The sequence below is a fragment of the Synchiropus splendidus genome, chromosome 1 (genome assembly GCF_027744825.2).
Source record: "Synchiropus splendidus isolate RoL2022-P1 chromosome 1, RoL_Sspl_1.0, whole genome shotgun sequence".
Taxonomy (NCBI): Eukaryota; Metazoa; Chordata; class Actinopteri; order Syngnathiformes; family Callionymidae; genus Synchiropus; species Synchiropus splendidus.
In genome coordinates, this window is record NC_071334.1 from 14,183,790 (window position 1) to 14,211,186 (window position 27,397).

Consider the following 27,397-nt stretch of genomic DNA (forward strand, 5'->3'; position numbering starts at 1 on the left):
CCAGACAAAGCAAAAGTGGTTTGTGTTTCAGAGATGGTCTAGTTAATCGTGCCAGATTATTTCTTCTCCTCTTTTTGCTTCTTCCTCTCCACACTCATCTGTTGACTTGTCATGTGATGTATCCCTCCTGCCCCCCGCCGCCCCCCACTGCTATCTCTGTATGCTACAAGGATCCCCAGTGAAACGTCCTCTCACCCATGCTTTGATGATTGACAGGCCTGCTGTGAGGTGGGGGGGAGGGAGGGGAGGTGGCGAGGATGGGGAGGGAAGTGATGAGAGAGGCGGAGGGGATTTAGCCTGCGAAGAAAGGAAGGAAGGTAAATGATGATTTAGTGGCAGGAGGAGAAGAAGAAAGAGCTTCAGATGATCTGAGGCGAGCGCGCAGGTCTGCGGCAGGGAGGCAGGATGAAAGAGGGATTTCACACTCTGGCAGGTCAGAACGCTGCAGCTAATGAACCTCTGAAGGGAGAAGAATGAGTCAGCATCCCGATGAGGAGCACTTCCTGGTGAACATAGATACCTCCATCACCGCACCGTCACATGGCTGTCGGTCTGTGAAGAGACCTGCCGTGATTCCTCCGTGGGAAAAGGATGTGCAGCGCAGCTGGACTTGTTCTTGCAGTTGTTTTTCATTGGCTTCAGGTGCGGCCATGGGTTAGAACCAAAGATGCCACTCTTTAGAGCCCTTCAGAGCTTGTCAACCATGATGATGATGTATGAATGAGGGTGGCGTAGGGTTTTTTGTTGAGCTGCACAAGAGGGCTACCTGGAGAATATCCTGAATTTTATCTGCTGAAACTCACCCTTCCGAAGGAAAAAAAAGGATCCCAGGCTTGTACAATGCCAGTGTATGTCCCACCGAATCCCTACATTCACCAACACGTCTATGTAGATGGAGCTGAGTCCCAGTCCAGTGACCCAAACACGTGTAGATATTTTCTGATGATGTCGACCGTAAATAGGTCAATTTTCTCTCAGAACTTGTTTCCTTCTCCGTGGACTGGGAAACCTTTGGTGAAACATCAGAACCTAGGATTGTTTTTAGGATTGAATCTGCATCTGGGCATCACTGATGTCGGGACAGACAGGCGTCTTACAATATGGAAGTGGACAGTCTCAGTCTTTCTGAAGAGCTGCAGCTGCTTCTCAACCTGATGGCAGTAACCCTCCAGAGATACTGAGCTCAGAACAAGAAAGTTAGTCCTGGGTTTGTGCATCACATCCATCAAGTCTAGATAGCAGCAGCGGAGTTGTGAGGAAGAGAAAATACTCCTAAGGTTCGATGACTGGTGTCAAACATGATGAATCACACTTGTCTTCTCCTGTCTTCTCAGTCCAAGGAATCCTCCTCCGTGCTGAGCTGCGACGTGTCTCCAGATGACAAGTACATTGTGACAGGATCCGGGGACAAGAAGGCCACCGTGTACGAGGTGGTCTACTGAGGGGATGCAGGACTTCTGGGTGATCTCTCGGGGGGATTCGTCACATCAGCATCATCTGCTTCACTTTCAAAGGACGGTCACCCTCCTCAGCCCTAATAAACTTCTCTTTCCGCTGTGATATAAGCTTCTCCGGAATCCCCCCCCCCCCTCGGCCCCAACCCCTCTTCGATGTTTAGCCGGAGGACGAGAGGAGAGAGAATGAGGAGGCAGCCAGATAAGGAGGACAAACGAAAAGGGCGGCAGAGCGTGAAGATAAACTCAGGAAGAGAGAGGTACGAGCAGGAAGAGATGGAGTGAGAATAAATGGAAAGTTGGAGAGAGGAGGCGGAGGGGGCTTGCTGGATAATTAGGGCTGTTTCCTGATGAAGAGCTCAGTGGACGGGAGGCCCCCAGAGGAGGTGCAGAGCAGCACTGAGGGAGCGGCAGCCAGCAGCTCTGATACCACACAATCGATTCATTAGCCAGACAGTGGAAGCCGTAATGAGGCCGCCGCCGCCGCTGGCTCTCCCCGGCGCGAGGTGTCAGGAGCCGCCCCACCATGCCGCCGCACGCCCTCGCGCAGCTCCGGATTCAACATTCAGAGCAGCCCAATATCTGGTTTATTTTGGTCCGACTAATGAGCAGCCAAGTCCCGGCGAGAGTCCGCAGACACAAACCGTAAACATCCACGTCGCTGGTTCCTCCGGATTCTTCTCTTGGAGCGTGGCGACGTCACTGTCAGGCAAAGAGCAGGGCGAATTAACACATTATGTCATTGTCCGGGGCCAAGTCAGCTGGAACTGGTCCACTGTCTACTGCATTGTTGTTGGCTATGTCCACATTACCAAGTTCATACACTCTGTTTTACTTTCTTTATCCCGCACCCCGTGCTGAAAATGACACTTATTTAACATAGCACTTTTCTTTGAGTGGATGAAAAACATTTACAATTTTGCTAATATACTTGTAAAATCTATTTAAATATTCATATTTAAATTCTTAAATACTGAGAAGAACCAGGCTCAACAAATGGTTAGAAGGTGTGTTTATTATTAAAGTAAAAATTAAATATTCTAGTGTTTGGACGTTCTAAATACGACATAATGAAAAACATACACAGAAATAAATAAGAAGACTTTTTCTTTATTATCTTGACTTGTTTGAAATTTCTGTTTGAAAACAACAGTGTGTCTGTAAGCTTTTCTTTTAAATCAACGTTTTCCCCTGTAGTGTGGATGTAGCCTCAGAATTTCATTTCTACATTCTTTGAGCAAAACTTTTATTTTTGTATTTACCTCTGTGTCGCATTATTATTATTATTTTTAAAATTTGATCAGTATGTCAAGGGGGCGATTGGAGAATCAAACTTTAAGGAGTATCATATTTTGTTTTTTCTTATTTTTGTTTACAAACCCTCCATGACAGCAGCAGAGAAAAGTCCTCATGGTTGTTTGTTGTGTTTGTTTTTAACTGATTTTACTGTTTCAATGTGTTTTTGTGTATTTTTACTGTGTTGATTTACTTCACCGCTGTCGCACAGGTCTCTTATTGTCACACAGCAGTAATATCCAAGACGTACAAGGTAGATCGCAGTATGCAGAGTAATTCTTCGGAATGTGTGGTGAGACCTTTGTGACAGCAGCTCCTCTCCACAGTGACACACTCCTCGTCCTCCCTTCTCTCAGAAAAACCACCGTCTCTTACACAAGCTTGTATCTTCTCTCAGTGCTGCTCCATCATGGCTTTGGGTCTCGGTGGCGTAGCATTAACGCTGGGGAACTTGTGTTTGATACTCTACTGGCCACTTCATTGCCTGTGCGTCTTTGTTTTGGGATGTTTCTCTGTTAAAAGTACAACTCATTTTTCCTGACTGAAGCCAAGGAACTTTCGTTTGAGATTCGCTGTCTTCCCTCCTGAAGTGTCACCCACCTGTGCTGTACACAACAAGCTCTGTGTCAACAATAAACCCAACTTGTGTCCCTTTGCATTGAATCTGTTTTCTGTATGAAGCTATAACGCGAAAAGCATATATATATATATATATATATATATATATATATATATATATATATATATGCTTTTTTATATATATATATATATATACACAACCTCATGTTGTGATCTCATAACCAAACCATAAAATACAAAGAGGAAGTAAGATTGTGCTATCAAAATTCAGTTTCGACAAACATCTGGATTAAATCACCAAAGATGTTATGCGGGAGTTTGATCATCACTTGAGAGATTCGTCTTATATTTGATCACTCTGGTGGCAGATATTAAAATGTATTTTATCACGATTCATTCATTATAAAACCTCTAAATAATTGGATTAATTTTGAGTCGATACCGACCCCTCGTTCTAAAACACAATAGTTCAATACAGACAAAGATCTAAAATGAAACACAAAAAACAGCAACTTCTGACCAATTCCACTTTGATTCCTGAAGCGTGGCTTGCAAGCTTCTCCAAATTGTTCACATCAAACATCCATCCTTGCATTTACATCCATTTCCATACCAAGAGAATCTTCTTAAAAACGCTGGACTGAAGCTTTAAATACATTAAAAAAAGAGAGACATGGCCGACATCTTCAAAGGCAGCGATGTTTAATGAGGACCACATTCCTGTTCATCACTTTTTAAATCAGCATCTTGTGAAAAATAAGTCCCAATGAGACAGTCTGGAGTCTATTCGCATTTCCAACTTATACCCACATCAATCTCCCACAGACTCTGAAGTCTTTACAACAGAAGGATTCGGAATTAAGAGCCGAATCAGATCAAGGAGGACTGCGACAGAGAGGGCCGTGGCAGAGGCAGGGAACTTGAATTGGACTTCTCGTGGCCAGTTTCCGAGCTTATGGTTTAAAATTAAATCCTCAACTATTGTATGTTCAAGTGCGAATGGAAAACGTTGTCCACCAAAAACAGGTGCAGCAACCAGCTAAACGTTGAGAGAAAATGTCCATTCTGGTTTATTCTGAAGAAAAAAAAGAGTAGAAAACAACCACACCAGATGTTTCGCCTCAAATTTCCTATTTTGGGATTCATTTGGGGGTATTGGGAGAACAATCCAAACTGAAATATTTGACTATTTCCAAAGTTTTCATCACTGGAGCGCCAGGTATCTTCGGCAGAATATGGTACGCAGCGAAGCGCAGTGGGACGGCAAACCTGTTTAATGTAGCAATGCAGTTGAGACACGTCCAGGTTAGGGCCACATCTGGTCCTCACCACCTTCATATATGGCATAATTTCATGTTTATTGTGAGTGTCCTGCGCCCTCCCCAACATCAAGTCTTAGTAGGAAGACTGCCTCCCTCAGCCTAGATTCCCCATCTCTCCTCTCCAAATGCAAAAGTGACACCAGAGCTGCAGCAACGCTCCATGTGATCACCATCATAATCCTCCAAACCACCTCTTGAACCACAGATCACCTTTGTCTCACTGCACTTGTATCGGAACTGTGAATGTGGTTTAAATCCCCAGACACGGCCGCTGCCGCCACCACACGAGCAGCATGACAAAGCAGACGTTTGCTAAAGAGCAGCTGCAGATAGAACGGCAGCACATCGCCATTTATTCTTCTGCCTGAAGGATCTTCGCCTTGCCATATTTCCCTCAGGTGCTGCTGATGTGGCTGATGATTTGACGTCCTGATCGTCCGCTGATAATCCAGTTAACTGAAGGAGTCTCAAAGCAAAACCATTTAGCTTCAGAGAACTTTATTTACACATCCATGTACAGGAACAATGCAGTGAAAACAGATGTGGCCTGACAACCAAAGGTAGAAAAAGCATATTTGAAGTCCAAAATTGATAAAGATGTCTGGAGGAGAGGTTTTCTGACTGTAGTCCGGTTTTCTTTTTTTAAAAAAAGCAAGGAGGATGTCTGCTATAACATGTTTGAGTGTGTGTGTGTGTGTGTGGATGATACAATCATGTTGCTGCTGAAATTAAACCAGGAGGGAAATTAAAAATCTCCGGAACCTCACAGAACTCGGTTCAGCCATCTGCTACACATCTGCTGCCCCGAGGAGCCGACATGTGCTTGTGGTCCAGGCTGGACCGGAGCGGGCCAGATTGAAAATGGGCACTGTGTTTCCACCCGGAAACTTTCCCGCTTCTGTCTCCTCTCATTTGCCTCTCGTTCCATCACCTGTGGTCCCACCTGCTTGCAAAGAATTCCAATGCTAAAAAAATATGTTTGACTAATTTATTTTTCACTACAGAGGTTTTATTTTGTTTTTTAGAAAATAAATGACAACAAAAAGGTCTTTGGACAAATTCCACAATAGCGGCGTTGTAAACCATGAGCGCCTTCAGAGCATAAAAACACTTGTTTTTTTTCCAGAGATGTGACTTTGTGCGCCCGATTCTTACCATCTGTAACAGACAAAGTAAAGTACGAGTCTAGTGTCCCCACGCCACCCACGCGCTGTACAGTCACTGGTCCAGGGAGAGGCCGTGGCTCCGCCCCCTACTTTATAAATCTTTTTCTTCACAGCCGATCACGGCTCAGTAGATGACTTCGTAGACGGTGGCCTTCTTATCGCCGGAGCCGGTGACAATGAACTGGTCGTCTGGAGAGATGTCGCAGCTGAGGACCGACGACGACTCTTTAGACTGAGGACGCACAGATGAGAACAGCTCAGAGAAGTGTACCGTCACACAAACCAGTTGAACAATGAGAGCACACTTGCGCTCAGATACCAAACCAAAAATGGCATTTGATAATGAGAAATCTCAGTTTGAGCCTTTGAGCCAGTTGGAAGCCTTGTAGCTATAATATAAAGGCATGAAGGTTTCATTTCTCACTGAAGGAAACAGGACTTGACTGTTTCCTGCTTGTTTGCTGGACTTCTATGCTCGAATGTCTTATTTCTTCCTTATATTATTCCCATATTCTTCTACCAGTTTTTATCTCTGGCGTATCACGACAAAGGGGCCATTCTGTGATACGGACATGTGACATGACATGAATATTATATTAGAAGTATTGGCAGTGGTTGAGTCACTCCTCTTTCTTCTGTGGTTGCAGCTACACTCTGCACTCTGGACAAGTCGAAAGTCTCACACACAGCAAACACAGGCAGACAACCACTCACCCACAACTGATTAGGAAACCAGAGTGACTGAATACTAGAACTCTGAAAACACGTGATAAAGTACTCTGGTAGTTCGCAACCTCCACTTCCACAGTGTGCTCCGTCTTACACAGTAGCTAAGCTGCTGTTGGTGGGTTGATCAAGCAGCGATTTCAGCAGGAAACTTGTATAAAACATGATTTATTTGTGGGCCACATAGATCAGCGTACTGTTGCGAGTGTGGTACCTGGAATATGCTGGAGCCGTAGGGAGTCCGCCAGGCGTTCAGGAGGTTGTCTTTGCCAGTGCTCACAAACCACTTTCCTACAAGACCAAACACAGTGTCGTCATGAGTTGGAAGAAGTTTGCTAGAATTGGAAGCAGGTGGAGTAAAAAGGTAGAAAACACTTCTGTTCTGCCTCTCAGTGATTAGACTTCCTCTGGTGATGTGATGTAACCAGAGCATCAATCAGTGAGGGAGGGAGTGGAAGTGAACGCACCACAGTAGGCGAACTTGAGAGAGAGAACGCAGCTCTCGTGGAGATGCAGCTGATACTTGTCAGGTTTGGAGACGTGCAGAACCTCCACGTTGCTGCTCTCCATGCCCACAGCCAGCCACTCGCCAGTTGGGCAGTAACCCAGAGAGAAGATCTGGGGAGGGAGCGACGGAGCCGTGAGTTCTTTCTTCACCAGAATGGATCATTGAGAAGCCGTTTGTACCTGTGAGGTGAAGTCATGCTGCTGGAGCTGCCGTCCCTCTCGGAGGTCCCAGCAGCGGACAGTGTTGTCAAGGCCTCCCGTCCACAGTTTGGTGCCGTCGTTGGAGATGTCGATGCAGCTGGCTCCGTCTGTGTGACCCTGGAACTGCCTGCGAGCAGCGGAACTCTGGTTTCCTCCACGTCTTTCACTTGTCATGCCAACTTCAGGGGTGGCACTCACCTGACCAGCGTCTGGTTGTGAAGGTCCCAGACCACGATGTTGCCGTCGCTGCAGCAGGAGAAGCAGACCTTGTTGTCGGGAGAGATGGCCAGGGCGTAGCAGGCTGGAGCGGAGGACGTCAGCTCCGCCTTGATGCGAGGAGTGGGCGTGGCCAGGTCCCAGATGGACAGAGTGCTGGCCTCGCCGCCCACGATCAGCGTCCTGCCGTCTGACAGAAGCTTGCAGGAGCGGATGTAGTTATCCCGATTCTGGGATGGGGGGAAGTTCAATATGCAGTTGAGAAGAAGTGAGGAGGAAGGCATGTAGAAAGCTCACACCGTGCCTCACCAGACAGTCCAGCTGGGCCATGGGGCTCTTGGTTCCGGGCTGGCTGATGTCCCACACTTTGACGCAGCCTTTGCCGCCGGTGTAGACGTGTCGAGTGGAGGTGCTGATGGTGACGGCGCACACCACCTCTCCGTGGTTGAGGGTGTGGATCTGCCGGGCGTGGCGAGGGATCCCTGGACCCAGCAGGGCGTCCGGGGGGAAGGGCACCGGCTGCATCTGGCCGTCCGCACTCACGTGGAAGGAGTAGGCTCTGGTGAGGAGCCGCAGAGTTAGGAAGAGATACAGAAACTACAAGCGTTCATGAGTCCCTTATAGAATCACAGGCGCGAGATCACACTTTCAAGGCCTTGCACTTTTCACAGCTGTGGCCATTTAATTTCAGATTGTGGGGTTAGAATGCATCCAAATGAATCACACGTTTGGAAAAAGGGCCGCTGGATCGCCACCACATGCTCATTAATACTGTGTATGTGCTCTCTTCATGAATCTTTTCCAGGGAAATATCCAGCTGAGAGTGTCAAGCTAGCGCTGCAACTTTAACAGTCAACAATTAGCTTTGTGTCCCTGACGTGTGTTAGAAGGAAATGAAATCTTATCATGAATGAAAACCCTTCAGCGCATCATTTTTCCGGCTTTTCAGGTAATGTGGTCTCAACTTCATCGCTTCCTGAGACTCGGGAAGTGGGTAAACTTACGGTTTTCCAGAGGCGGCTGACTGCAGACTGGCGGGCAGCCCAGGGACCCTCATATGAGGGTGTGGAGACTCATATCCTACCTGGAAGAGCGGGAGAAAAAGAGCTCACAGTGATGACATGAATTGGCATCAAGCATGGTGTTTCATTTATTTATTTAGCTTCCTCTCAACATTGGCTGACCAGCAAATCATTGCACAATATTTCTCTCCTGCTGTAAATTCTGCCAGTGGGATACTTGTCTTCTTAAAGCAACAAACAAATCCAAAATCAGCCTCTTTAAATTCACTGGCAAGCATGAGTGGACGCAGAACCGCCGTCAGACGTGAAGCAGTTGTTCACATCTGATAGCAGTGGAGTTATCCTCTAACAACACCCCAGGAGGAGCCAAACGCCCAAGTCAGCAGCATCTATTACACCATCATTCTTAATGGTAAAGGACAATGAAAGTGCAGTTCCCTCCCTCCAAACTTTTCCCCTCTGCTGACAGCATTTTGTGCTGAGGTGTCACACATGGCGGCAAGAAAGACAAATTATCTGTGGAGGCTGAGACTCACCACGGGGGACCGTCCGTAGCCCGCGGCAGCAGCAGCCGCCGCCGCCGCCGCCGCAGCAGCTCCATTCATCTGAGGGGAGACCAAGTGCAGACCTGCTCCATAGCCCGCCGCCCCAGGCAGGTCCCCGTTCACTCCTGGAGGAGGCAGGCCAAAAGCACCTGGCGGATACGCTCCCTGAACCGCCAGGGGGTTCCTCAGACCCAGGGCTGGAAGAGGTGGAGACATCAGCCATCATTTCTTTGAGAATTAGTGAACATGTTATAGCGAAGGATGACATCATGGGTTCATTATTCTGCGTGATTCATCATGGAGCAGAAAGTGAAGCAGCGGGACATGCGCCTCAGGATTAGACCACTACTGACCCCTGCTGGTCATAGCGGCCTCCTGCAGTGAAGGAGGCTCATAAATATCCTGGCGTGTCTGGACATTGCAATGCGAATTCAAGAGCGGCGTTTTGCCATTGCAGCTCCGAAAAAAAGTAAAACCAACTTGACTCGCTGCTAATCTAAAATGTTGAGTTAAAAAAAGGTACTGAGTCTGTTTCAAATCAGCGGAAATAATTTGCTCTCATTAGTACCTGACAACACAACACTGCAATAAGTGCGCAAACTATATGAGAACGAGAAAATGTGTGTGCATGTAAATCCATAAAAATCCATAGTATGTAGGAACAAATTGGGGGCAAACTACGAAGCTCACTTAAAACACTTTGATCTTCACATCCAGATCAGCTGGATGTTCTTATGCAGAGCAGGGTTTCTCCAGACTGACCGAGGACTGCAGGAGTTAGGAATGAGCTTTACCAAGAGGGTCGACTCCAGGTTTCCCCGGAATGGGTCGGAACTGGGGCGGTCCACTGGGTCCAGGGGTGTTTGACTCTTGTGACATAGGTGTGCCGGGCTTCATCCCAGGAGTGCTGGATTTCTCTCTCTGCACACACGAGAAGCCAAGGATGAGAAGGAGAGGAAAAGAGCCTAGAATCATCCTTTAAAAACATCCTTGTTTTTGAACTAGTGGCGATGACTAGCTCACTTTTTTTGACATGTGAGACGAAAGACTAAGGTCTCCACCGATCAAGAGATTTATTTTCAAAGCTCACTTTTAAAAAGGTTTTCATCATCTAATAATGTCACTGAAAAGCGGAGCATGAATAGCATTTAATTATGGCAAGGCTGAAAGTAACAGGCTGATCAAATAGTAACTTTGTAACAATTCTTCATACGTCAGACAATCCTTCGGCAGATGCACTAAAGACCCAAACATTGTCAAAAGAGACGAAGGACAATCATTGTGGCGTTTTAAAAGGATGTAGGAGGAAACTTGTTTTGTCTTTACAACTCACAGTAACTCATTTAAGGAATAAATCAATGCGGAAATCTAAACCTAAATCAATGAACAAGTAATATTGTTGGTGATTTTTACACTTATTTAGAAAATTGTTTCCTCATTTATGTATGTCTACATTTCTGTCTCCATTTGGTCAGAGTAAATGTATATTTAAATAAAAACAAAAATACAAAGCATTCCTATAATAAATGTATCAATACATATATAAACATTGTAATAACAAAATGATTCCATGTACTTACTACTTTGTTTATTCCATTTATGTAATTATCTATCCATGTTTCGGTGGTGGTTGAATGTATGTGTCCGACACGCTACATGAGCCTGTGTGTTACCTGTGGCGCTTCCTTCCCACGTGATGGTGACGCAGCACTGCTGGAAGAGGCCAGGGATGTGGGACTAGCCTGAGGTGGGCCTTCCTTCCGAGACGGAGGAATCTTGTCAAGTCCGTTCTCCCTAGATGAGTACGACTGCACGCTGCGCGGGGAAGATGGGTCCTAGGTAAAAAAAAAACAAAAAAAACAGCAAGTTATTTTTGTTCCACCTGCAGTGAGTATTGCGAAAAATGATCTCTGCGGTTTGTCGTTACTATGGTAACAGCAGGCTTGTTTTTTTTTTTAGCATAATCACCCAAATTATCTAAACATGAAATGTAACATCAAGAAAGCTGTTTGTTTTGAGCAGGAGAGACAATGTACCTCGTCCACCACCAAGTTGTCGTCACTCTTGTCTGCATCGCTACCCTGAAGAGGAAACAAAGATTAGACGTCCAGTGATGCTGCAGGCTGATCAACACATGGAGAAATAAACACATTTGGCTTGACTTCACCTTTCTGCCGTTAGTTTTGTTACTGAGATCTTTTTGTTTCTTCTATAGCCACACATTGTTTGCAGATATTATTTAAAATATATAGATTTTTAGCCCTTCAGAGTTCAGGAGACTATTTAGAGACTTCTATATGATTTTTTTTCTTTGCGTCTAGTGAGGGTTAAAAGTGTGAAACCAGTGTCATACAAGTGAACACGTATGGTCCCTCATGCCATGAAGGATCACTAATGTTGGGATAGATTAGATTCTGGTGGGCATGACAATCAAAACCAGCCTTGTGAGACTGAGACCAGCAGCACGGAGTGAAACATCTGAGTCATAAAAGCATCCTCACATAATCGGTCATGAACTCTTTCTCATCAGCTTTCCTCTTCTTGCCGTTGCTGAGGTAGTCTGTCGGTCGACCCTTATCCCCATTGGACAGAGAGCTCTGAGGAGATTTAATGCAGAAGTCAGAGGGATGGCAGTGAAATGACAAAAGAGGGGAGTTCGAAGGGGAAGAAGAAATGGGAGTGAGGGCAGAGGGGCAGGAAGTGGATGATAATGAGGCGAGAGGAAAGACATTCATCATTTCAGATTCATAAAGTGCAGAGAAGTGGAGGGCTCTGCTAAAGTTGTACGTAAATGCATACACCTATTAATTTCGCAAAATAATATTATGCATCATATTTTTCCATTTCTGTAGTGTACAAAGTAAATATAAACTGAAATTATTCTGTAAATACTTAATATGTATTTCCGAGATTTACAAAGCAGATTGTTTATCATTAATAGTGAATAATTATATCCTGTTAAATTTGAATATAAATTCAAGTATGCTTTTGTCTAATTTCAATCATCTCATTATAACTATATCAAATGCCTTGACATGTACTCATCCCTGACAAAAGTTAATGTCAGGAGCTTGGATAAGTCATTTGATCCGACTCTGAATTAACTTTTCAGAGGTACAAATGACACCGGAATGTGACACCCACCCTAACCAAACAAACTAGGTCAGACTTGGGTCTGAAATGCAGTGAAACACAAAAAAAGTCATGGAGTACAGTGGTGGTTACTCACAGGTCCTGCGTCACGATCTGATCCCAGGTAGAAGCAGCCAAGAGTTCCACACAGCAGGACAGAGACACACAAAAAAGTAGCTGTCAGTTTAAATCTCACTTCAGCTGATGACTGTGCAGAAACCCTGATGGGAGTTTCACTATCTGGAGCATGTTCCCATGTTCTGCACGCTAAGCCCAATCTCCAACCTCATCAGACCTCGCCCACTTACTTTACTCTGGAGGTTCTCCAACTCTGCTATTAATACATGTGACCGAGCGATCCATGAGCACAGAACCATTGTCATCACTCAAGTTGTCTGCATAAACGTGTGCGTCATTTGACTCGAAACTAAAAAAGCTCAGTCTCAGAAGACAAATACTTTTCCAAAATTGTTCATTTCACTGTCCTGGGCAATAAATTATGAAGTTCTCCCCCCTCCCTCTTTCACCTCACCGGAGGACACTGCCATTAGACATTCTTAAACCAGCTAAGAGGGATGACAGCAGCACGGCTAAGCTGTCACCTCACAGAATTTCTGGCAGGAATTATGAATTATCCTGTTACCTCTATGGTGCTCTGCAGCAGCTGCAGCTGCAGCAGCGGCCTCCAGGTGTGCTCGCTCATCTTTAGCAGCCAACTGGGCACCCAGGGCTCCAGAGAGGGCCAAAAGGCCAGACCCTCCACCAAGGGCCAGACCAGGGTGGGGCAGTCCCGACGGATGTGGACCCACAGGCAAACTCTGTGCGTGCTGGGAGAGATGCTGGGCCTGGAGCTGCTGCTTAGAACAATCAGAGCAGAGGAGACAGAAACAGGAGAAGAAGATCCCGGTGACTTAAAAGCTCAGAGTGAAGAAGCTTCACAGAAAGAAATGTGGAAGAAAGACGGTAGAGATGCATGCATAAGAGGAGAAACTCAGGGGGCAGTGGGTCTCTGCAGGGGAGTCCTTCTGGTGGACGTGACTACTATGGAAAAATGTTTTTTAGAAAAAGTCTGTCCCTGTATACTGACCGGAAGACTCTGTTTTTATTTGCAGACAAATATTTTAAACCAATAGTTGCTACATAATCTGTCCTCATATTTTAGGATTTCAGAATTCTAATTACTTCTGGGTTCATCGTTTTGAGGTCATGGAACTGAGCGTGGTGCGCAGCCGTTGCCGTAGATACGGCTTCATTCCAAGTAAACAGTTCCTGGGAGTCAAATTACAGAGGTGTTCTTAAAACGGATAAATTGAACTACAATACGCACCTCGTCTTCTTTTTTGTATGGGAAAATATAAATGATAGTTTATTTTACAGCAAGCTGCCATTTTGAAACGATAAATAAAGACCTGTCACTCAGACTTTGGAAGTTATCATGGGAAACAAATCCCACTTAATTGAGGACTTGTATTCAAGAACAAGGGGAAGTCTTGTGCCTCAGCAATAAAAGAAAGAAGAAGAAATAAAATTATGGGAGTATAAGGTACACACGCTATGAGGCAGAGGGGGGAGCCCACGTACCCCTATCGAAGCATTTAACTCCCCCATGGTCACCTGTTTGGCGCGTTCCATTGCCTGGACCACCTGTTGTTGATGCTGCGGAGGGAAGAAGACATCAATGAGAGAGCGGCCTGAACCCTCTAGTCTCGATCAGGAAGTATTTGGGGTCCACTTGTTGCACTTGATGGTAGGCGCGTTTGAAGTTTGTTAGACGTGCGTGTCAATGTTTTTGTGCCATTTTTCCTAGAGTGGAGAAGGACAAGAGTGAGTGTCGCACCTCCTGTGACAGGAATGGGATGAGTTGAGCACAGATCACGTTCAATCGCTTGGCAATCTCCGTCTGCAAGGAAGGAAAGAAAAAGAAGGCTGTGTCACTTTGATGAACATGCACGTCCACACGCACACACAGAGGCCAGCTTCTCTCTGGGCCAGCATGGTAAATATTTCAGCTGCTTACATCTGGTCCATGCAAATGGAAACTCTGCCAGGGAGTTTGGCTAAAATATTCATGGACAGCATCTGCTGCGGCTACGGCCAGCCCACACACTGCGTTTGTGTACTAGTCTGTGTGTGTGTGTGTGTGTGTCCACAAGCAAATACAAGATGCACCATCTCTACACTATTGATGTGGTGGAAGAGTGTGCGCGTGTGTGTGACGTCTCTTCAGCTGCGGGTCAGTGATTTGGTGACTATGTGCTTCTCAACTCAACCACCTTGTCCCCTCTACATTTTTTAACCCTTTCTAGATCATGTAGGATCATGGGAAACATATATTGACTTTCAAGGCACACAAACACAAGTTGAGATTGAAATGTTGAGTGATTGACTGTTGAAAGAGAGAACAAACACTGCACAGTCAAGCTGATGGTATAGTATAGAAACACCACCGCATAGCTACAAGGAAACAACACATGGTTTTAGAATGTTTAAAAGTAGGCTCAACAAATAAATAACTGATATTCTGACAAGAAACTTAGAGTAAACCTTGTTGAGGGGTAACTTGGGTATCTAGCCAGGATGCCTCCAGGTGGCCTTCCTCACCACCAACTGAGGAGGTGTCCCTTGGGCAGTCCCAAGACATGTCTCTGCTGACTCCAATGAAACACCTATGTTTTCCCCCAGAAGAGCTGGAGGAGGTTTTATGGATTACCTCTTTACTCCAACTACTGCCCCCACGCCCTGACTTCAGTGAGAAAATGGACTAGTGGATATTGGAGCTCTTTAGTCGGCTTCCTCCTAACCTAAGGTCATCACGGCCGTGAAATATACTGCAGGTTATCCCAGGGTTTAGGACAGGACTGACTTTTATACTGCGATTTATATTAGAAAAGGGTGCAATGAAGAAGTCTTCCACAAACTTATTTTATTAGAAAAATTCAAGCACTTAAACATAATACACTGCACATAATTATACAAAGTTGTACTTCCAACTACATCTGATCCACACTTTCACCCATCATTCAACCTCTTGAGAAGAAATAAGCCTCTTCAGTACAGCAATTCACTGTCGTCTTGAACCCAATGTTAGACCCGTGTCTACTTGTGAGTGGCAACCTAGGAACGTTGCAAACAAAACTAAACTAAATGAACAATCACTTAACGTCCATCATAGCTGCTCGCTTGCGTGCGGAATCTTAAAAGATGGTCGTGGTCCCTCTTTCTGCCATTAGCTTTTGAGCCAAATCATGACCAAATCTGGCGATTCAAGCTTTGCCATGCAACACAAACAGACAGACGCGGCTGTTTGGGCCAACAATGATATGCAAGCGGAGATCATGACAACATCATTATGACCACAGGCTGTTTGTCTTGTTGACGGCTAGACTCTGCTGTGTGAGTTTGTGTGTGTGTGTACACATGTACAAAATTATGCCCACATTTATCCCCGCACGCGGGCAGGCATGCACACTCACACGCACACACACTTAAGTGATTTATTGATGCTGGGCTGAACCTTCCACCCCCTCCTTTTTCTTGTTCTCCATCTCCCCTCATGCTTCCTCTCTCCCTCCATCCCTTTTTTTTCAGCTGAGCACTGTGCCCCCTCCTCCTCCCTTCCATCTCCTGAATCTTTCACCCTCCACCCCCACCCCCAGGGGAGACACAATGATTTCTTGTTAGAGAACTCCAACTACTAAATGACATCTTCTGAGAGATGGGAATAAAGGGGGAGAGAAGGAGGGAGAGAGAGAGAGAGAGAGAGAGAACATTGGCAATCGAGGAAAAGAGGATAAAGTTGGATGAGCGGAAATGAAAAGAGGAGGAAAAAAACGGAAAGGGCAGATTGGGTAGCGGAAATGACAATGAACAGAGGATGTGGGAGAAAGATAGACGGCAAAAGAAGAAACAGAGGCAAGGCGGGGGTGGAAAATCAAGATGGGGGTGGTTGCAAGATGTCAAAAGCGAAACGATTGAGACGAAGAGGGAGAGTGTAGACGACAGAGAGGCAGTGACCTGATTTAAAGTGAAATTCAGCATGGACTATATGTCTGAGAGGACCCAGAGGTGGGGCTAGGAAGGGTGAGGCGGAAGGAGAGGTAGTGGGGATGAGAAATAGATGGAAAGAAAGAGACGGGGATGAAGAAGAAATGGAGATTAAGGACAGCATTATAAAGAAAAGTAAGACAGCAATTGGATGAAAGAAGGATGGAGCGGGAAAAAGCGGGGCAGAAGTGGGAGGGATGAATAAACGGAGCAGAGGACTGGATTTATGGCGGACAGCAGAAGAGGCTGCTGCGAGAGAAGGGCAGCAGATTCTCCTCTGTGCATCTTCGCAGCAGAAATGAATTCTGTTTGTGGATCCTATTAACGCCTCTGCAGCAGCATCACACAACGGATAGACGCTACAGTGGAACAGAGAGAGAGAGAACCCACGGGGCAAAAAGAAAGCAGGCAGCAGAAATAAAGAGAATAATGTAAAGCTGCGGGAGAAGCGGAGAGACGTTGGTGTGCTCACCTGTTTGTGCATTTCAATGTTGAGGCCGTAGGACATCTCGTAGTACTGAAAGAGACCGTAAGACAGTGTAAACAACAAGCATGAGAGCACAGTTAGCACATACAAGTGATTACTGCCTGCTCAACATTATTCTTTTGCAGCGACGTTATCACCTTTAGTCACTCAAGAGCTACACAGTTGGGCACATTAACTTCGATTTCCATTGATGGACATGTATCTATTTTAATATCGACCCACGCTGTGCCTGTACTTCATATGACTAAGCTCCCCGATGTATGTGCTCTCACCACAGCGTGACTGCTCTCATAATACCAGTGAAATTACCATAATCGCACCCTGTGGCAATTTTGTTGAAACAATCACTCCTGCGTGCACTGATGTGTGTACAGAGGCAACGCAACAGTAAGGTCCTGATTCATATGGCTTGTCTGCAACTATTTATCATTTTTGTTGCAACTATACAGCACTATTGGCTACATTCAAGAGGAAAAACCACAGTTACAGATTAATAAACAGGTGACATTTTAACATCAAATACAGGAAAAATAATCTAGCCCGGCTTTTGTTTGTTCTTTTGTCTTGGCAGGGATTCGGGGCGACAAAAGCAGGTGATTAAATTCTGTGTCAGCAAATCTCCGACCATCTGCTTTACTGTCAAGAACCATTCATAGCCTCTCGTCCACGATCAGTTATATTAAAAGCCGCAAATTGGCCTGAAAATAATCAAATGATCAGAACTGAGTGTATGCTTGGCGTTGAAGACGGACTGTACAGATGAGTCGTTTTTTGGCAGAGTGGGCGATGCTCCCTCGCCGCTTAGAAATTTGATACATTTGGCTGTTTGCCAGTACTTGGTCTACTTTGTATTTGTTTATTTTGCTGCTATGATTTTCAAGATGCACAGATATAATGCATTTAAGAGTTGTAGCACTCAGTGAAGAGATTTTTAAAAAACATCAATAAACAAAATATCTAAATCCACCTAAAACACCTAAACAAATCCAGGCAGAAAAAGCGCACGCCCAACAGTCTGAAAGTCAGCCGCACTAAAATGAACCAGAGGTGTGTTTGGAGGTCAGACTGAAGGAGGGAGGAGAGAAAATTGTCACTGGCAGCGAGGGGTGGTAGACTACTGCAATAATCATGTCTAAGGTCTGCCTCCTGACCTCGACTTTGGTTGGGAAAAATCCAGGAAGAGGGGGTGAACTCTGAGAGTGCACTTGTGAGGATGTGTCTCTGCCTTCAAAGGTGGAGGGAAAGGAGAGCATTTTAAAGTCAGATGCCTCCAAAAGTGACAGACTGACATTTGCTTTTCAGCGTGACTGGCTGTGGAGAGAGAAGATTGGCAGTTGGGCAGCCGGAACACTTTGGCAGAATGAGAGAGGAGATGGCAGGGGTCTTCTCTCTCCAGACATCTCTCTTGGCAAAGAGAGTGTGTGTGTGTGTGTTTGTGCATGTGTGTAGCGCAACACAGCAACTGTTTAGCTGGGTGCATATATGTGCGTATTTTGTGTGTGTTTCCATAAAAGATGCCTTTCCTGGCAGCTGGCAGCTCTGCTCCTCAGTTACTGTGCCAAGTTTCGCCTGTTGCTTAGCAACGCCCAAACTCCTCCAAATCATCAGCCAGAAAAAAAGACCTCGCTGGGGCTCAATGCCAGCCCCCCACCCTCCCCCTACAACTTCAGAACCCCCTCCAAGCCTTCACTCAGTGCCAAGATTACCACACAAGTCTGTGTTGGCGCCGCAGGTTCCGGGCAGCTCACACTCAGTCAGCTGGGCTCCTCTGATTGTAGGTAATCAAGGTGGCCGGATTCAAAGACAAACTAAAAATATAGTTTTAGCTTCCATGTTAAAACAGTGATCTGGATTACTTCGTAATATAATGGCAGCAGGGGAAGTCAGTTTGTCGAATATCTGGCTGGATGGATGCATTTTCACTCACAAACATCCACGTCTGCTGAATATTAACACACCAACGCTAACAAGAACTTGGTTGAAATTCTCCTGGAAAAAAACCTTGAATTCAGTGAGAGTTAATCAATTTAGCGCATGATGAAGTTACACCACTTCAGGCTTTGTAGCGAGAATATAGTTTTAAATGAGTCACGATGTAATTCACCGGCTCTGACAGCGCTGAGATATTAGTTCCGAAATATTTTGTGTTGCAGTCAGAAACACACGCTACATTTTTCTAAACTTAGCAACGTGATCAGTCCGCTCCATTCTGGACAGATGTGGACACACACATGAGCGAGACCAGCCGAGACTCTGAAACGCAAACCATCAACGAGCAAGCTCAGGCATATGATTGCACACCCCTGTAAGTGATGTTTAGCCGAATATGCTGCGTGTGGGGTAGTGTGTGTGGTCTTGTGTGTGGTTTTTGGTGGGTGTCGGTTGGCAGCTGTGAGCAGATGAAAGGGATTCTGTGGACTTGGCAGCAAACCTGCCTCAGAGAGACGATGCTTGTGTGCATGTGTGTGTGTGCGTCTTCCACTGTGAGATTTTGTACACTGTGCGTTATCTGTATTTTTGTGCGAGTCCATCTCTCTCCAGCTGCATTTGTCTGTGTGTGTGGTTGCATCAGTGTGGTTCTGCACTGATGACTTTGCCACTATATGTGCGACTCTGCATACATGCGTGAATTAGACTTTTCATTTAATATGGTGTGCATAGTGGAGGATTTATGCTTTCAGGCATGTGTGTGTATATTCGATACAAATTCATGATTTGTTTGCATGTGTGTGTGTTGGGTGGTTGGGTGCGCATATCTGTGTGGACATGTAGTCAGTGACTGGGTGAGCTGCATTACTCTGCCTGCATGCATGTTTGTGACTGAACAGTCAATGTGCTTCTATGTGCACGTGCTTTTGTTGATGTGCAATGTTGCATGTGTGTTTTCATCATTGTGTTTCTGTGCATTCGAGTGTGCGCATTTCTCACCATAACATAGTGTCTCTGGATCTCCGTCTTCTCTGTGGCAAGTTTCTCGCATTCCAGTTTCAAACTGCAAGAAAAGAGACACAAAAAATGTTAAAGGTTGTTTTCAGATTTTATTGCCTTTACATCAGCCAAACAGAACACAACATTAAAGCTTCTATCCTTTTATCCTCCCCCTTGCACCCATCCTCTCTCACACCAGTGGTGAGGTGGGGGGAGTCGGGGCAGAGGAGCCGGGGGACTGCGGTGGTGACAGCCCATTATCACCTCCAAGCAGAAATAGACAAAGTCACACTTGGAGTCTGAAATCCAGCCAGGACCGCAGGACGGCACTATAAAGAAACACCCCCCTCACCCTCACCTTAAATTCCTCACGATTTTGTTGCCACTCTGACGCAAACCCCACTGTAATCTAACAACATTCAAAGGGATACATCCTTTCCACGGCTGCATTTCTAGCTCGATCCGGGTCTGCTCTTGTTAGTAATGAAGACACAAAATGGGTCCAAGGCTTCACACACACATCACCACGCTGATAAGCAGCCAGCAGTTCTCCCCCGTGTCCTATATTTTATTCCATCCTCCGCGACTGCCTCAGTGCGCACCCAAACCAGTCCCATGTGTCCCCTGAAATTGGATAATGATTTGCAAACAGATACGCTCAAACTTCCATCACTAAATGTAGCGAGAAACGAGTCCCAACAGCTCCAACATCTCCCCTGACGCCCCCCTTAACATGTACCGAGGTACCCCAGTCTACCTGCTGCAACCCTGATTCTTACAAGAAAGTCACTATATTTGGGGCACTCCAGCAGTTCTTGTTTCCTGCAAGCAGTGATTGATTGGAGGGCGGGGGAGGAAGGGGGGTGGTTGTATGGCAGAGGAAAATTAGAATATGATTAATACCGCAACATTACCCCCAGCCGCAACAGGTAATAACAGCCTCGATCCACTCCCCGTCCACCAGGCACACACTCACACACACACACATAATTGACTCATTTATCATTGCCAGCTAGTTGAGGGGAAGAGGAAGGAGAGGGAGGAAGGTGGTGAGGACCGAAGCTGTGGGGGTGATGAGGATTATCGCTTCCACACACACACACACAAACGAACACACACCAGCCTATAGATTTTATTACTGTGGAATTGCCTCTTGGCAGAAGTCACTCAGCTGACCATGGAGCGTGAACGTGTGCGAGAGATTGTCTGTAGCGCTGCTTGTTGTGTGTTAGCCGTTGTATTTACTAGCCACTTTAATTTGCTTCACATTATCCAAGAGCTGCATCAGCTAATATCAAGAGTCAGCTAAAATGGAATTCCCCCGATGACCATCAGGTCTTCTAGGAGGAGACCACAGAGATACCATATCTCCACGCTGGCTTTAGCCACATCTCAGGATGCCACAGTGAGAGCTGAAGTGTCCAGGGAAGAGGAACTACACAATATGAGGTGCACTGAATGGGTTTTTCATGGACGTCACGCACACATGCACAGATGCAGACACACCTTTTCGCTCAAAGGGAAAACCCCAAGGTCGCACTCGGAAAGCAATAACTCCTTCACACAAAATGGACTGAAAGGAAAGTCTGTATGTGAAGGCATAAAAGAGTTGGATGAGGAAAGGAAATGAGGGAGGGAGGGGAGGAGAGTGGCGAGCAGGAAGTGGGTATTTTATGTCGAAATGATTGCCTGTAATAATTAGTCTTTGGCTCAGCACCATTTATTGAGGAGAGGGAGGGAGAGCAGGTTTGGGAGATAAAGAGAAAACAAGATTGAAGGACTGCGCTCATGGAGGAGGGATGAACAAGAAACAGTAAGATACTACTATGTGTGTGTGTGTGTGTGTGTGTGTGTGACGTGCGTGCGTGTGTGGGCTTGGTTCCTCCAATCCTTCACCAGCGTTGACAGGAGATAAGATGATCAGCCCAACGCTCTAAAAATCTGCAGCTTGCCAAACCTCACACAGCTCCATCAGCGCTGGGAAGTGCACACGCATCATATGTGAGTAAGGCAAAGCACACACGCATATATGACAGCAGGATGTAAGCACATAAACAGGACTCGGTCCACACATTAAAAAAAGGCACACATTCAAACAAACCCACAGACGAAGCTTCCAATTTAGTTCCAGCGCTTTGTAGAGACGTGCCAACTGCTCCCTCAGTCTGTTTGAAACAAGCCAACTGATTTGCAACGTTTTCATCGTTTCTACCCAAAAGAGTCACCTGTAAAAGACTCACATTCGCAGTTCAGTCATTTGGATTTTGGTTCAAAGTGTTTTGATAATTTCTGACCTCCTTCTGCTCTTATTTCTCCTCAATGATTTTTTTCCCTGGTGAGACATCATAGAAGTAAGTTATTTCTTCATGGATTTGTTGAACTTTTTTCATAGCTGATTATCCACCTGTCTGAATGGTAGACTGAAGTTTCTGTTTTGAGATGTTGGCAAGAGCTGAGGTATTTTTAATTAAAATATTTCTAACGCTCCATAATGAAACATCAGATGGGATTCAAACCTAGTGCAGTTAATACAGAGAAGTAGCAGTTACAAGATGGGAATTATTCATCACTCATTTATTTTGCTTATTCCCAGGCTGCTTGCGTCAGCCATAACAAGTTTATGCTCACCCCTGACAACTCACCCTGTAAGAAACCACCAGATACAATTTGGTTCACAGTCGACACACCATTGACTACGCAAATTGTTTTGGTGTTGCTGAATTAAATACAATAATTAGAGGTGAGAAAAATATCAATATGGAAGTATATTGCAATACTTCTCTATCTCTATCAATACTTCTTGTTTTGTAGAAACTAAACGTTTAGCTGAGTTGGATGTAAAATTGAGCCATCAGCAATTGAGCTACACTGCAAGTTAGGATGATTTCAATATGTTGTTACAGGATAAACAATAATATTTCTTTCGCAACACTTGTTTAATGTCTTCTGCAGTTTAAGAGATGCACTTCATGTTTAAGTGTATGAATCTAACACTGTTTTTGAGTTCTGGTAGTTCACGTTAAAAATGAAATGGAAAGGTTTTCAGTCAAAGACTTTTAACTTAATTTGGAGTTTAAACCTTCCCCAATTGTGTCGCAGTGCCATGATGTTATTACTGTACTTATTAGCCCATTATTTCTTTTATTTTTTGGGGCCAATAAACTCTTTTCGGAAGGTTCACAAGCTACACAAGAAGCGACTGGCATTGAACTGTAGCTGGTCCCACTACTGCACCCACACAGGCTTCAGTGACCCACAAGTAAAGAGTGAGAATACTCCGGCGCAGATGGAAGCCATGTAATGGTAGTCGTGTCGAGCCTTTTCAGTGTCAGAACCATTTAGCTCCTCAGCCTCCAGGTATGTGACTGTTCACTTTACATTTCATTAAATATTGATCAGCCTCGCTCCCTCCCAGCCTGTCTTCTAACAAACATACACTTGCTGTTTCTAAACCCTCTCTCTGGAGTACAGGGCCAACAGCAATAGGCTAAAGAACACTTGAGGTATACGCTGAAGTAAAATTCAAATGCAAACACACCAAATAACTCCCAAAGGTAGATAGCGCTGGTTTTGTCTCAGAAGAGTCTGGGACACACGCTTGTTTGCTGTGATATGAGCCGAGTGACTACCCAATGTTGCATAATCACCACTGACACCAGAATTCAATTTGGATTTTCATCAACGTCAGTCTTTTGGAGGCGCACATATTTACTTTTTGTCAGAACAAACCTCGTCTCTTTGTTTACAAAAGCAAAGAGTTCAATAATTACACTAGACATTAAAAAGCCTGATCTTGATTAAAGTCATTGACGCAGCCTTGGAGGCAAAATTAACTCGCACATTCAGTGACTGGCTTTGACAGCTATGAACCATCAGTTTGTTGTGTGGAGGTGCCCAGCCGCTATTATCCAGCAGATATGTATAGAGTGAGTGAGTTACGGGCGAAACTCTCAAAGCAGAGAACCTTCTCTCTGTTGCCCACATCAATTCTAAACTATATCACCCGTTTATGATTCAGCTGTACAAAAAAAAAATCATGCGTGGTCATCAGTCATCTTCTAAGCGATGTCAGGCGAGTGCACAAGTCTGTTAAAAAGATGACACGCTCTCAAGTGTGTCCTCAATGTGGAGTATTGCTGTGAGTAATATGAGGGGGCTCTCAAAAATGAGTGGCAGCAGGTCAGCGGCGGCTGAAGAGGCTCGCCGAAGACCACACACACACACACATAAATGCACACACGGACGCAAGTTGCACTGTGCTGACAGCAGCTAATCTTAGTCTGATTACAGCCCATTTAGTCAAAACACAAAACCCGAAAAAGTGCATCTGACCCTCCGACAGCGCTTTAATTAACCCTTCCCTTCTTTTAGTTTCCTTGTAATCTTCCTCATTCCAACAAGCTAACCACATCATCAAAACCAGCGACACACCTATTTGCCAGAATCACACACACACACACACACACACACACACACACACACACACACACACACACACACACACACACACACACACACACACACACACACACACACACACACACACACACACACACACACACACACACACACACACACACACACACACACACACACACACACACACACACACACACACACACACCTCCTCTCGCCACACACAGTTCTAGCTCATCAGCTCTAATCCCTTCCCTGCGTCTCTTTCCTGCCGTCTAATCCAACATCTATCAGAATCCAGCCACCTTCACTGCAGCCAAAATACACAACTAAGCCTCGCTATTTCCAGGAAACATATTTGTGTGTGATGATAGTGACGGGGGGCTTGCATTTGAAAATCTTTGTTGAGCACATCAGAATGCATGTGTCTGAATTAACCCCAGCTCTTCCCAACACCCTGCGGTCTCAAAAATAAAGCGCCATTATGTGTTGTGTTGAACGAAATCTGATGGATCTTTGAGGTCAAACCTGCTCTCTGATGGGTCAAATAGGTCACCACTAATCACACTGAGCAATATCAGCCGGAAACCAAGTAATGTTACATTTAGACCACAAAAAGAAGAAAATAAGAATTAGCAACTGAATGGTTCGATCATAACATCTCAGATTAGATTTCGAAAAATGGCACGTACATCATTTCAAAAACTACCATGGAGAAAATTATATCGGGTGATGTGCTTGAAAAACCTTAGTGTTACTTAGATGTAGCTTGTACATCCAGAATAAGTTGAAAACCTCCATGTCTCACTGACTTGGATGTGAAATTACAATTTTGACATCTGAAATTGTGCAAAGATTCAGCCCCACCCAGGACGGAATGGGTTCAAGCAGATTTCTGAAACAGCCCCACATAATGTCATGCAACAGATGATTGTCTGAGTGTTTGTTCTGGCTAGCACATTTGGACAGTTGTTATAATAAGGAGTAGTGATTTTGAGTCGCCTAAAAAAAAACATTATAAAAATGTTGTGAAATCACAAGCTCGCTCCTGCCTTCACTTGGGATCACATTGTTCATTCATCGCTTCTCTAGCAAGCCAGATTTGAGCGGTAGAGCTTGGCAAGAGGGCGTCGCTCCAGGCCTTTTGTAACACACAGTGCAACATTGAACTCCTGCCAAAGAGGCTGATGATGGCACCAACACCGCAAACAGATCCAGGAGAGACTCGTGTTCACAGAGTGGTTTGATTAGTCTCAGCCAGGGTTAAGGTCACTGTTAGAGTGATCGGATGCTAAAGATGGGCGCAGAACAGCCATTGAACGGCCTCAAGTCTGAAAATATAGACTGTACAGCCAAAGGTTGGAGACTATAAGATTATTATATGACAATCCAATTTCACTAGAAAGTGAGAACCTCCACCTGTTCCTCAGGAAGCCAAACATGGGTTTGTCGTCTAGCAGGTGAGTTTAGCAGCTGCAGTGTAGAAATTGCTCTGCAACATCAATGTAGTGTGCACAGCATGTTTAAATGTTTGCTACATGACGCAGTAAAATACTGGAGACACAAGGCCATTGCCACCCTCTGGTGTAAAGAATGTCCGCAGTTCATTCATGCTGGGATGAAAATGAAATTCTTAATTTTACTCTAAAGTTATAAGGCACACTGTAGCTTGGTGCGGTATGGTGGGGGACGTAAATTGTGGACTCATTTACAGTCGACGTCATCAAAATACATGCACGTGCATTTTGGCAACAAAAATGGTTCTTATCTCCATGAGTGAGGGCGTACCATCAAAAAAGTTTTCAGAACTGGCATTTTAATCCACTGTCGACTGTGGTTCTACCAGCGTACAGTTGGTAATTGCCAATATACTCCGTCCTCTCACTAACGTTGGACAGGTGGACAGTTTTATCAGCTTTCTGCAAGATTTCCCTGATAAAACCTACAAGATTTTGTAGGTCGTGCTCTCATGTAGCCTGACAAACAAATGTACTCTACCATACAGCTGATGACAAAAACCTGTTGTTTGATTTATGTTGCATGTGTCAACACAGTCCAGTCAGTCAGGTGACATTTGGAAACATAGGCTAAAAGATATAAAAGATGATCGATCGGTCATCCTAAACCACTGGGTATTGGCTAAGAAGAGAGCACATTGCTGAACTAATTATGATATGGAAACCAAAACCAAAAATTCTTAAGGTCCAAATGTTCAGTGTTTGAAGAACAAAGTTCAAGAACATGAATGTGCACGAGGGAAAGGAGGGGCTCACAATTAGTCCCACAGCTTCACAACAATGGTCGGCCAGTACATGTCCAGAAAAATGCAAGCCAAGCTGAAGTAGCAATGGGGGTTAGTGGACGGTCGGCTGGTGGGGGCGACACAAAGCAGCAAAACAGGAGGGTGTAAAAAATCTGGCCCCTCAAATCAAAGCAGACCCGTGTGAAGGGGTGCCAAAAGAACAGAGGAAAAAAAGAGAGATGGTGTCCTAACCAGAGCCAAGTCCAATTCTCAAAGACATACCGGACGTGTTCCTGACAGCTACCACTATATAGTCCAGCTGAAACATAAGCTGAAAGACATACATGTACCTCACGTGTCACAGTTCTGCTGTCAGACTTTGCTTTTGAATGGCTGGACATATAAAGAAGGCCATCAAGTCAGGGGTCTTTGACTGAACTTTGCAATCCTCCAGTGTCAACATCTAAAACAATCAATTCTTTCCATCGGCTGCCAACAATAACACATTCATACACACATAGCAGGATCTCAACGCACCCACCTGTGATATTGTGTCTGCAGGAACTGAAACTCCTCTTTGATGCGGTCCAGAGTCTCTGGGTAGGTTAGTTTTAGGGACTGGGGTGTCCCTGATGCCGCTGCCGCCGCTGCAGCAGCTGCCACCACAGAGGCAGAGGACCCCGGAGGTGGCTGTAGAGGGGCCTGAAAAGAAAAATAACTGTCAGCAAATTCCAAGTTGACAAGCTTTTTGACTGATGAAAGAAAGATCCCTTTACATTAGTTAATACTGCTACATTAAGCAGTATTAACCAAAGTAAAAACAGGATGTCTGAAGCATCTGCATAGTCACAGTTGGGGGTACACCGTCCCCACAGTGCAGCCAGATGTAAATGGGTCACCAAGACAGTCGATGGAGAAGGCCAAAAACACGAGAGACTCTGAGCCAAATGAGCTGACATTGTTTAATTACAAGTCTAAGTCGTGAAATGGGACTGAGAAAACGGGGGGATATGGGGCACGAAAGAGACCCCATTCTTGCTGAGGACGCCTCTTGAGCCTTGTGCTCAGTCTCCCTTCTCGGCAGGATCCAGAGCAATTAGGAGACTACAGCCAT

General features: G+C 45.2%; 2 protein-coding genes across 8 annotated transcripts in view; one reads left to right on the top strand and one right to left on the bottom strand.

The window, feature by feature from the left end:
• Nucleotides 1-3,404, top strand: part of tle2b (TLE family member 2, transcriptional corepressor b) — a 57,565-nt gene extending 54,161 nt beyond the window's left edge. For all 3 annotated transcript variants that reach the window (XM_053882597.1, XM_053882783.1, XM_053882687.1), the window contains exon 20: nucleotides 1,335-3,404. In XM_053882597.1, the coding sequence (XP_053738572.1) occupies nucleotides 1,335-1,442 (108 nt within the window). In that variant the 3' untranslated portion in view covers nucleotides 1,443-3,404. The remainder of the gene's footprint in view (nucleotides 1-1,334) is intronic.
• Nucleotides 3,405-5,148: 1,744 nt separating this feature from the next.
• The window catches only part of tle2a (TLE family member 2, transcriptional corepressor a), a 43,175-nt gene continuing 20,926 nt past the window's right edge, over nucleotides 5,149-27,397 (bottom strand). For 3 of the 5 annotated variants that reach the window (XM_053859606.1, XM_053859597.1, XM_053859571.1), the window contains 19 exons: nucleotides 26,825-26,985; nucleotides 19,626-19,689; nucleotides 16,683-16,727; nucleotides 14,004-14,066; nucleotides 13,718-13,822; nucleotides 12,810-13,020; nucleotides 12,264-12,280; nucleotides 11,536-11,631; nucleotides 11,071-11,115; nucleotides 10,708-10,869; nucleotides 9,829-9,955; nucleotides 9,026-9,231; nucleotides 8,472-8,551; nucleotides 7,777-8,026; nucleotides 7,450-7,697; nucleotides 7,231-7,378; nucleotides 7,011-7,161; nucleotides 6,758-6,834; nucleotides 5,149-6,049 (listed from right to left, as the gene is read on the bottom strand). In XM_053859606.1, the coding sequence (XP_053715581.1) occupies nucleotides 5,942-6,049; nucleotides 6,758-6,834; nucleotides 7,011-7,161; nucleotides 7,231-7,378; nucleotides 7,450-7,697; nucleotides 7,777-8,026; nucleotides 8,472-8,551; nucleotides 9,026-9,231; nucleotides 9,829-9,955; nucleotides 10,708-10,869; nucleotides 11,071-11,115; nucleotides 11,536-11,631; nucleotides 12,264-12,280; nucleotides 12,810-13,020; nucleotides 13,718-13,822; nucleotides 14,004-14,066; nucleotides 16,683-16,727; nucleotides 19,626-19,628 (2,142 nt within the window). In that variant the 5' untranslated portion in view covers nucleotides 19,629-19,689; nucleotides 26,825-26,985 and the 3' untranslated portion in view covers nucleotides 5,149-5,941. The remainder of the gene's footprint in view (nucleotides 6,050-6,757; nucleotides 6,835-7,010; nucleotides 7,162-7,230; nucleotides 7,379-7,449; nucleotides 7,698-7,776; nucleotides 8,027-8,471; nucleotides 8,552-9,025; nucleotides 9,232-9,828; nucleotides 9,956-10,707; nucleotides 10,870-11,070; nucleotides 11,116-11,535; nucleotides 11,632-12,263; nucleotides 12,281-12,809; nucleotides 13,021-13,717; nucleotides 13,823-14,003; nucleotides 14,067-16,682; nucleotides 16,728-19,625; nucleotides 19,690-26,824; nucleotides 26,986-27,397) is intronic. The other 2 variants (XM_053859580.1, XM_053859588.1) reach the window with 2 other exon arrangements.